The sequence below is a fragment of the Lucilia cuprina genome, chromosome 2 (genome assembly GCF_022045245.1).
Source record: "Lucilia cuprina isolate Lc7/37 chromosome 2, ASM2204524v1, whole genome shotgun sequence".
Taxonomy (NCBI): Eukaryota; Metazoa; Arthropoda; class Insecta; order Diptera; family Calliphoridae; genus Lucilia; species Lucilia cuprina.
In genome coordinates this window covers 36,560,208-36,571,850 of record NC_060950.1, presented here as the reverse complement: position 1 = coordinate 36,571,850, position 11,643 = coordinate 36,560,208, and the positions used below count along the sequence as shown (strand labels likewise).

Genomic DNA, 11,643 nt, shown 5'->3' with positions numbered 1-11,643 from the left:
TTAAATTGAATATTTCAACTGTTTTCTTTCATTTAAATCAATTTTTGTCAAATAAATCATTTAATTTCATATAAATATTCACTTGTTTAAGGTGGCACTAAAACTAATGTTTTTTTAAGAAAACTGACAGTACTACAAATGCTGCAAAGCTGTCACTAAATAACGTCAAATATAGAGGAAATTTGTAATCCTACTTAAATTTACTCATTTCATAAAGCAAAAAGACCATATTTTCTATGAAATATAGATCAAACCTTAATAAATTTGTACAGCTTTTCTTATTTATTTACATTTTTATGTAAAAGATGCCGACTACTGGGTGATGCCGACATTAGGTGCATTTACCCTATAAGCAAATTGATACAATCTTGTCAATTCTATCAGTCTCGGGTGAAACAGTCGGTGGTCACCTTAAGGAAGAGAAATAAATCAAAGAAATGTAATGAGTCTGGAGTCACGCTTCATTATGTTATGATTTCTATGGATAGTTTTATTCTATAACCTAAACACAGGATTGCTCGTTGCATTAGTCTCAAGTGTATTCATAATAAACGTAAAGTACTAGTATAATTTGCAGCCATTATTGGTGAAAACTTTCTCTCTTTTGTGTTTTTTTCCTCTGGATTTCAAAGCATAAACAATCTCTTGTTTAATTTCGATTGAATTGTTTTGGTTAAACAACGATTATCGTAATAACTATAATAAATGAAAATGTTGTTGATGATGGAGTTGAAAATGATTTTTATTTAATTAGTTTTTAATTGTTTCTCATTTGGCAACATTAACCTCAAATTCATCAGCCTCTTTTAACAATAACTAAGCAGTTATTGTTGCTATTATAATTTGTATATGTTTGCTTTTTGTTGTTTTTATTTTTGTTATTGTTTTAATTGTTATTATTGATATAAAACAAAAGTTTCTATTTTTTATGGTTCGGTTTGCAAAATGAAAATATAAACAACAAAACAATATAAACTTTTATTAAAATTTAATGTTATTTTTTAAATTTGTTTTTCTAACCTTTAACTGTATTTTAACATGTAAATTTCATTTTCATTCATTCGCTTTTATTAATTACGCTACTTTTATAGTATTACTCTCTGTTCGTAAATTTTAGCCCTTTTCAATCACGTCATCTTTGTTCATGATACAGCCATTTTTTTTTATATGATGTTTATCGAGGCCCTTACCAGCCCTGGCTTCACAGTTGCTCTGCCTTGTGTAACATTTGTGACACACGCTCATTTCCAACTTGTTGGCAACGAGAACCACTTTGTGACAGAAACACGCAACTATTTTATTCTACATTTTCATTTAGTAACATTTTATAGTACGAGGGAAGAGTAAGAAGTTAAATGAGTTTATTTTCAAATCGAATCAAAAGATCTCAAAACAATTTCAAAATATTCTATTCTTGTGGCTGGAATGTTTAATAAATTTTCAGACTGCACTTTAATTATATTTTGTTACCTTTAGTTTTCCAATTCACAATGATTTGTTATATTTTTATTTTGTTTTAATCTGTTTTTCATTTTCTTTCTGTAATTCGTTCATGTTTGTCGCTTCTGTTGTTCTCTCTTACTAAGTCATACATTCAATTTTTCATTCATATAGTTGTTCATTCAGTGGTCGTTGTTGGCCAACCTTTACTTAATATAGAGTGCAGCTGTGTACAGGGGACACCCCTTTGTCGTGCTTGAATAACCTTCGCCTTTTATCGTATTTCCTGTCATTTTTCATACATTTCAACACATAAGAAATTATTTCCCGAAAATGACCACAATAGTATTGTGTTGTGCATAATTTTACCTTAACATACATATGTACATTTACTATTGTGGTTCCTTTCATTTTTAATATCACTTGATTTAGTGAAATTTAATTTTTTCAAAAGTTTATTCAAAAACTAGGAATAGTAAATTTAAATTAATATCGCGACCGCCCCCTTTAGCTTCTGGAACAATGCCATTTTGATTTCGGCACAAAACAAAGTGATATTAGATTACATTATAATTTATAAGTATGTATTGCAAAAAAGTAAGAAGTAATTATTGATGTGTATATGTTTTATACCCTACAACTTAGTGGGCATATATTAATATGAACATTTTAGCCATTTTATTTTGAGAATATTTTGGACAACTACAGGGGAACTTGCAGTAGTGGGCATGGCACATCCCCTGTGAATTAAAACAAAAATATATCTTGGAACTAGAATCTCAAATTTTTAGCATAGAAAATAGTAGTCCTGGCATCTAATAAATAAGGCCTAGGCCTCTATCGGGTCAATTAAGTATCAATAAGAATATTTAAGACCAAAATAGCGACGCATCACTTCATTCATAAATTAAATATAAAATATCGTATTTTCAAAAATTTCGTACTAACGTTTTTGAAAATCACGGAAACCTGACACCTCCCATATGAATTAAATACAAAAACATATCCTATTATAGGTAGAATCTTTAAATATGAATTAAATGTAAAAAATCCTTATAGCAAAATAAAAAGGAGGACTAGTAATAGGGCACGTGCCTCTCCTATAAATTAAATACATCATATATCTAAGAAACCATTAGAGCTAGAATCCTCAAATATTGTTCGAACAACTTTGTGTAAAAAAATGGCGAACTAGGAGCGGAGGGCGTAAATGACTTCCCACATAAATAACTTTTTGAAATTCATATATATGGGAAACAAAGTAAAAAAATTTATTTCCTAGAAACTGAAATCGTGCAAGTTTTGAAATTTTGTAGAAATTCTTTCGCCATGTATGTATAAAATGGAATTGACTTTATATGGGGAATAGGAGCAAATATGGACCTCGATAAAATATGCTGGATAAATTTATATTAATATAATATGTGTCTGTAATAAATTTCATCGCAATATATATTAATAAATGAATTGTGCATATTCAAAATTTGGTGGAGAGATTTCTCTCAATACAAAAACTTGTTTATATCGAAGTTCAATGCTATACTTTTGCTTTTAAGCGGGACACCTTATATGGCGGTAGGGTCAATTGTGGACCAATTTTAAAACATGGTAAACATATTTCATTTCTTAAGAATTATGTTTTTGGCGTATTTTTTCGCTGTAGTGGTATTTTAAGTCAGAAATGATTTTTTACATATATTTCGATTGCCCACTTGAATCTATTCAACAAATATTTGTGGAAATTTTAAAAGCCAGACTGTCATGGCTAGATCATTTTTAATACTAATAAGGATACATGCGTACTGTTGTAGTCCCAATATTCCAATATGTTACAAACAAAATAAACAAACTATTAAAACTGAAATCATACTGCAATGTTTTTTTTTTTCAATCCGTATACAAATAGTTTATTTAAAAACTACTTATTAATTAGCTTAATAAAACTGTATAAACCGGATCATTTAATTTGTTTAAATATGCATTTAAAAATCAATAATCCATATTATCTATGTATCCGTCGTTAAAACACAATGTGCAAAATATACATAAATATTTTATTGATATTAAACCCCATCAAATTTATCAAAATATTTATATTAAGGATATTTTTAATCACACAATAAAAATTGGCATCAAAATATTAAATTATAACGACAAAAAAAAAGTTTACTCATTCATCTATTCGCACACGAGCAATTATTTATTCATATCACATGGGCAATAATATTTTTATTGTATATACTTTTTTATTAAATGTAAAATGAATAAAAAAACTCGTTCAAATTCAATCCAAATAATCATTTAGACATTGAGTCACACTATAAATAAATGACATACCATTAGTTTTGAAATTAGTTTGTTGTATGGGTTATGGGTTGTATTCCTAATGTTGATGCGATGTTTACATATGGATTCCATGAAGGAATTGCATGCTATGTTCGTATACAAATTCTAAGTTGTCCTTTGATAATAGACATGTCTATTCATATATTTAAAAAATAAGGAAGGTCAAATACATATAGACATATTTAAATATTGTAGGATTAAATTGGTCGGTTTTAGATTTAAATGCATATAAGTAAATACACATTAATATATTATACCGAAATAATGGCAAAATAAATATTTGTATTTATATTACATTTTAACGCAATATTTATTAATACCAGCAAACATTACAATTTAAAACTATTTACGAAGAAGTACACAACACGTGTTGTAAGCGGTAACACGACATAGGCTTCTGTCAAACAAAGTTGAAATAGTATATTTTCACTTAAAAAGTTGCACACTGATGTTTGTAACGCATTTGCCGCAGAACTTTGAACAACATTCAACTTTTGACACCGCGTCTGAACTAGCAGCTTATAGAGTGAGCGGTTGTGTACTTCAACTTATAGTTCCTTCCTGTAAATTACAAACTGATCTCTCTGATCTCCAAAGTATCTTAAATACAATTTTTATTTTAAACTGTTTTGTACATTTTCGTTTATCGTTTATAAAATAAAATGTTCTATTGGACATTAAAAAAATAATTTCTTTTAAATATTTGCTGGGAATAAATGTAAGGTTTTTTATTTTTGTTTTCTTTAATCCCTAAAGAAAACAATTTAATTTGTGTTATGAAAATATAAAAAATTACAAAATAAATCAGAAACATAAATACATACATACATTCTTTCATCTGTATGCAAAATATCTTAGGATTTTTTTCTTATTTTTTCTTTTATTATACCCTACACCACTTTAGTGGGGAGGGCATATTGGGTTTGTGTTCATGTTTGTAACGCACAATAATATTAGGACCAATACCAATACCCACCTTAAAGTTTACCAATCGGCTCAGAATCATTTTCTGAAACAATTTATCTATGTCCGTCCATGTGAACTTTGTAATCAAACTACAGGTCGCAATTTTGAAAATAATTCAATGAAATTTGGTACATGATATTCTATTGCCCCAGGGACGAAGCCTATTGCTAAGATCGGTTCATTATTTCACCTGGCACCCATAAAATTGTGCCCCCGAATAGGGCTTTTAAATATTGTAATCAAACTACAGGTCACAATTTTGAAGATAATTCAATGAAATTTGGTGCATGATATTCTATTGCCCCAGGGACGAAGCCTATTGCTAAGATCGGTTCATTATTTCACCTGGCGCCCATAAATATTGTAATCAAACTACAGGTCGCAATTTTGGATATAATACAATGAAATTTGGCACATGATCTTCTATTGTACCATAGATAAAGCCTATTGAAAATGGTTAACATCGGTCCATTATTTCACCTAGCCTCCATACAACTGAACCCCCGAATAGAGCTTGTATACCTTGTAATCAAACTACAGGTCGCAATTTTGGAGATAATTCAATGAAATTTGGCACATGATTTTTTGATTAGGCTTCGTCTACAGTACCATGTAGACGAAGCCTATTGAAAATAGTAAACATCGGTCAATTATATCACCTAGACCCCATACAACTGAACCTGCCAAATAAGGCTTTTAAGTTCATAATTATGTTTAATATACTCGTATCTCGACAAAAAGCTCCAAAACCAAGTTCTATACTAATCTTGATGACCCTGATGAACTTTATAATTATAAGACCTCATTTGACCCTAGCCCCACAGTTTTTTTAAACAATAAATAGCTTAAGTATATCTGAGGCGAGGAACAACTCAACTTAAATGCTTTATTATGAAAACTAAATCACATTTTATTCGTATACAGGTGTAGGGTATTATAAGGTCGGCCTCGCCCGACTATAACATGTTGTCATTTTTTATATTTTGTATTAAAAATTTTCAGTTTTTTGCAGAGATAAAATTTCCTTTTGAATCCTACTTAATAGCCCATCCTTCTATATCAAAATTTAACCTTTATCACAGCAAGTCCTATCAGTAACAAAATACAATTTGTTTAACATTAAAGCAATAATTATTTATTTTTTAAAATAATTTTTCTACTTTCTTCTTTAAAACATTGCACTTCTCTTCACTTCTTTGACACATTATTCTTCTACTTTACCAAAAAAATACAAACAAATATCTCTGGTTAATAAAAAATCCAATTAAATAACAACAACAAACAATACAATAAAATGCACAGATACAATATTGAGGGACACATTCTGTGACAGCCGCAACGACTTTGATGACGATTTTCAAAACAATCAAATGGCCACTTCACTGACAATGATGATGATGGGTGGAGGCCATCCTCACTATACGTTTAATAATGATAACTGTGATATTGTTGTCCTTAGAGATTTGTCATCTAGTTCTGATTCACTCTTTACAGACCCACTAACGCCACCCCAAAGTTCGACTAGCCTAACAGCGCCTGTGGGTTCTACAGCAGAACCATGCTCAACAACTGATGAAATCGATGATGACGATGAGGAGGACGAGCACAACGACATTAATGATGACGAGGTCGTGGATGGACATGAACAAAAAACAAATCAAACGCACATACGTACAGCATTCTATACGCCAACATCAGCCACACAATTGCCAACATCCCTGAAAGAATTATCAGCCAACACAACACTAATAACTAGAGCAACAGCAGCCGCCGTAACTGTGAAAGAACAACCGCGACCGCTTAGTGATATTAGTATAACTTCTGGTGATACTTCGGGCATTTTGTCGCCCACAACAGCAAGAGCAATATTCGAATTACAAAAACGTCATCAAGCTGATAAGTTATCATTGCTGTCCATAGCCAAAACTACATATTTGGTGTTGTTGCCCACGACTGAATCTAGCCCCGAATTAGAAACCGAAAGTCCCGATGAACAAATGGCTTTACATTTGGGTAAGAAACTAGCTCAAGTGCTAAGTGGGAGTGGAGGAGGAGGCTCCAGCAATGCAAATTCCAGTATGGGTATTGGTGGGGGTGGTACAGGTACACCTGGTTCACCGATGCCGGAAAATATTACATGTTGCAATGTCATTACAGGCACAAATGAACTGTTTAACATTGCAAAGGCCAAAAAGATTGAATTGCCGAGTTTATCATCACGTTTGGTGGCAACTGCACCACCAACTCCCACCCCAACAGAGACACAAATAATAACGCATACAATTGGTAAGTAAAAAAATATTAATTGATATTAATTCCTTGTTTTAACTATTAAATTACGATAAAAGTGTAGATTACGATACAGATTGGGAGAATTTTTTCTTGTGCCATATAAATTTTAGATTTTAAATATTATTTTAAAGTGACTTAGAGCTAATTTTTTGTTTAAATTGCTATGAAGAAACTTACATTAACCTGGCTTTGTATGTTTAAAATGTTATGTTAATTCGAAAGAAATATGCCATCAAATATTTGAAGTAATCATTGGTAAAAAAATTTTTGACGTAAATATAATATAAAGAATGAAATTGACACAAATCTACCTTCATCAATAGCATTAAGATCACGGTGTTTCAAAAGCCATGATATTATAACCATCAAGATTAAAGAAGAATTACAAATTTGCTCTATTAGATTTTTCAATTGTACATGTACCAAAGGGTTATGTGTTAATTTTTATATGAAAATTTGCTTCATCAATTCAATATGATTATTAATGTAAATTGTATAAAGTTTTGCTGAAGATTTCGCTGATGGTGGTAGCAGGTAACGTGTAGCAAAGAAGTTATATATTTCCATTAAATAAACAATGTACAGGTCCATCATCTTCGTTTTTTTGTTATTGGCATACTAGTCTGGGAATTTAATGGGGGCGTGTAGAGTTAAAAGTTAAACAAATGGTACAAAAGGGGGCTATGTTTTGAGCGTTTGTCACAAAGTTTTGCACAGAGCTAGTTAGTTAGTTAGTTAGTTAGTTAGTTAGTTTGAAAGAAGGATGTACATATATACATCAAATCCGAGGAAATACACCTAGACCTCTATCGGGCCTGTTGTGCGCTCCTTAACCCGTGCCTCAGGTGGGAATCGAACTCACCACCTTCGGTCTACCAGACTAGAACTCTAACCACTAACCTACCGGAGGCCACTGCAAAACTATTAGAAACTCGGATTACATATGCAAACTATTAAAAATAAAAAAACTTTTTTAATAATTTTCACAAATCTTAGTATTTGATGTTCTAATACCGAAAATTACAATAAAAATTGTGTCACCCAAGAATGTTAAACTAAAGATTACGTCGTCAGGCGAACATAATTAAAACTTTCTACGCATATAGGAGCTCTGACGTCAAACAATCTCCTCCAAAGTTTCACTGTCCTCTCCACATGCTCTATATTCGTCTGAATCCGCACGTCCAATTTTGTATAGATTTGCACGTAATCCACCACTTTAATGGGGAGGGTATTAAACGTTTGTGCTGATGTTTATAACATACAAAAATATTGGTCCAATACCCACCTTAAAGCATACCGATCGATTCAGAATTTTTTGAGTCGATTAAGGCAAGTCCGTCCGTCCGTCCAGCTGGTTGGCTGGCTGTCCATGTAAACCTTGTGCGCAAGGTACAGGCCGCACTTTTCAATATAATTTAATGAAATTTGGATCAAGCATATTTTTTGGCACATGGACGAAGCCTATTGAAAATGGTTGAAATCGGTCCATTATTTCACCTAGCCTACATACAACCGTACCTCCCGATTTGAACTTTTTATGCCATAATTACGTCAAATATTCTATTATCTCTCTAAAAATTGGCACAAATAAGTTTTATATAAGTATAAATGACACTGCAGATTTTCGTAAGGATCGGCCATTATTTAACCCTAGCCTCTATACAAACCCCACTTCAAAAAATGTCTTAAACGTCTAAAATTGACTTGTAACCATTTGTATCGCAATGAAACTCAACAAAACTAACTGTTATTTAAAAATATATCCTTTTTCCAAATGTACCGAGGATCGGCCCATATTTGACCTTTATAAAGCCTCATTTAGAAATTTTAGTTTTTTTATCAATAAATTGCTTAAATATTTTGGAATTATGGTAATATTCAACATAAAAGTTTCTTTATAAAAAATAAAAATTTTAAAAATATACTCATGGTGTAGGATATTGTATGGTCGGCCATGCCCGACTATAGTTTCCTACTTGTTTTAATTCAGCTTTGTTGCGTTTGTCAGGTTACCTACATCGAGCTCCCTTTCCTTTAAAGCTATTACTGTTTCAGGGTCTTCAATATTGAACCCTTTATCTGTCACCGGTATCTTCTTGCCCAGGACGTAAAGTTCAGTATATGCAGAAATGTTTGTCTTTCTTGTGAAAAGACAGATTTCCGTCTTCTCCGGATTAACATTGAGGCCTTTCGGTTGAGCCCAGCTCAAGGCCGTGTTCAGAGCCTCCTCAGCTCTTCTACACAAGTAATTTGGATCCTTTCCCTTTAAGGTCTAAGTCCTTTATCGGTTAGGGTCCTTAGGAGGCTATTAATCGTAATAACCCAGAGTGACAAAGGTGACAAAATACCACCCTGTGTTATACCGCGAAATACTTTTTTCCTGATATCGTAAATCTCGCAGCTTATCCATGTTTCTTAGCATGTAGTTGGGATAGGAGTTTAGGAGTTTTGAATAGATTTTTTATCTTCGATACGTCATTTACGCTATATACCTGTTCACAGAAAAGTTTCCAGGAGTCTCGTTTGTCTTTTCGAATGATTTTCTTATATTCACCATGTTTATTATGATACTCATCACAGTATACTGCGGTCTTTTTACGAAAGTTAAGTTGACAAGATAATTATTATTCAAATAATAAAACTATGTTAAATAATAAAAATTTATCTAAAAAAAACTTTCTAGTGAAAAAGTTTTACCCACTCTTTTTCAATATATTATACCTTTACAATATTTATTTCATCAGTGTATTTTTTTTCTCATTCACAGTACACTGTTGTACTTCTTAAAGCATCATAATTAAATTATTAAATAATTAGATAAAAATCTGAATCTCAACGAAAAATTCATTTTCAGTTTATCCAACATTCGGTTAAATGAAACAACCTAAATTTAATTATGAATGATTTTAGATAAATGTTTGTTGTGTACGTTGATGGGTGGATGGGTATAAAGACGGATGGATGGTTGAAAATATTTGTGTTCTAACACACCTTTGATTTCGAAAATTGCTAGAGCTGGATCAAAATTCAAATACAATACAGACGGCATAAAAGCATTGTATGTGTATGAGATTTTGTGTATTTTTTTTTTTTTTGCAAAATGTTTTCAAGTAAATGCAAATATTTTTGTGTAAAGAATCTCAAAAGCTTTTTAACAAATACTCGTTCGTATTTAGTTGATGGAGATGTCGAAATAGCAGTAACAGCAATATGTACTCATACCCAGATTCATACATACAATATATATGTATGTATGTACATCAAAATAAAACGAAAATGAAAATCCTTAAATGTATTCATTGGTTTGTTAATTTAGCAATTTTCTTTTCAAATTATTTTCTACCATCTACTTTTACTACGACTTTTACTAAAATAAAAAATATATATATAAGAAAAACTAAATTAGACATAGAGTCCAGACACACACACACACAGACACAACACATTCATTTCTACACACTTCAGACTCAGTTGGATTTGCTAATTTTTTCAAATGTTTTTTGCATTTTTTGTACATAGTTTTTATTTTGGGTGTGTATTGTGTGTAGTAAGGTTCTATTGTTCAAATGTATTTCTAAATAGAAAATAAAAAAAGATATCTAAGTTCTTTATTTAACAAGAGGTAATTAACCTTTTGACTAGAAACATCAGTAGCACTACCAGCTGCCATAGTAGCAACAGCAACAATCAAAGAAAGATAACCTGAATAAATACCAAATTATTCTTAAGTGTATTTGAAGTATATTTGCAGTGTTTAACTTTTCTTTCTGATAAGAAAATACAAAACAACAAGAAGTCTCCAACAATTTCAGGAGCAAATAGTACAGACTAAAAAGTAACATTTTCATTATTGACACATTTTAAAATGTTTAGGCCAAAAAAAGTAAATAGAGAAAACATAAAGACTAAAGTGTTTAAATCCCAATTGTAAACACCCCTTGATTACATACATTCATACATATATACAAATGTATGTACTTCCATATACATATTATATACATATGTATGTATTTTAGTTTTTATGTCCACAATCAGTAGTTTTACAAGAAGTCTATGTATCCCTCTAAGACAGAATTTATTTTTACCAAAATGCTTTACTAGTTCGAACCCATATATGGCCACAGTAAAAAACTCCTTTATACCGTTTACTTAATCATTGCACAAACTTCCAGACAGAAGTCCGAGCAATAACGGAATGTGTAAATTGGATTAGAATAAATATGGGGGCCACAGGATTTACTTAACATATTTACCAACAGCCAGAAGGCAATTAGAAAAATATGAGGTGATAAAGTTAATTCTAAGACCGCATTGGATTGTATGAAAGCTTCAACTGAATACTCTCCCAGAGGTAAAATTTATATCACTATGAAGTATTTGATAGTAAAAGCGCAAATGTATTGAAATAGTTAAAAATATATGTGATATAATCCCATAGGACCTCCTGGAATCATTAAACAAGATAAGAAATCTTCTCAAAACGCACGAAACTTGTGTATGTAGAATTTTGTAGTAATGAGCGTTGAATTCGTTTTCTAAAGGGCACCTTATTAGGGGGTTAGATAATAATGGACTCATCCTCATAAAATTTAAGAA

At 31.2% G+C, this 11,643-nt stretch overlaps 1 protein-coding gene across 8 annotated transcripts in view; it reads left to right on the top strand.

Moving 5' to 3' along the window:
- Nucleotides 1-11,643, top strand: part of LOC111674912 (protein cappuccino) — a 117,625-nt gene that overhangs the window by 52,486 nt on the left and 53,496 nt on the right. For 5 of the 8 annotated variants that reach the window (XM_046947223.1, XM_046947224.1, XM_046947239.1 and 2 more), the window contains one exon: nt 6,247-7,038. In XM_046947223.1, the coding sequence (XP_046803179.1) occupies nt 6,247-7,038 (792 nt within the window). Of the gene's footprint in view, nt 1-6,054; nt 7,039-11,643 lie in introns of all 8 variants that reach the window. The other 3 variants (XM_046947230.1, XM_046947243.1, XM_046947234.1) reach the window with 2 other exon arrangements.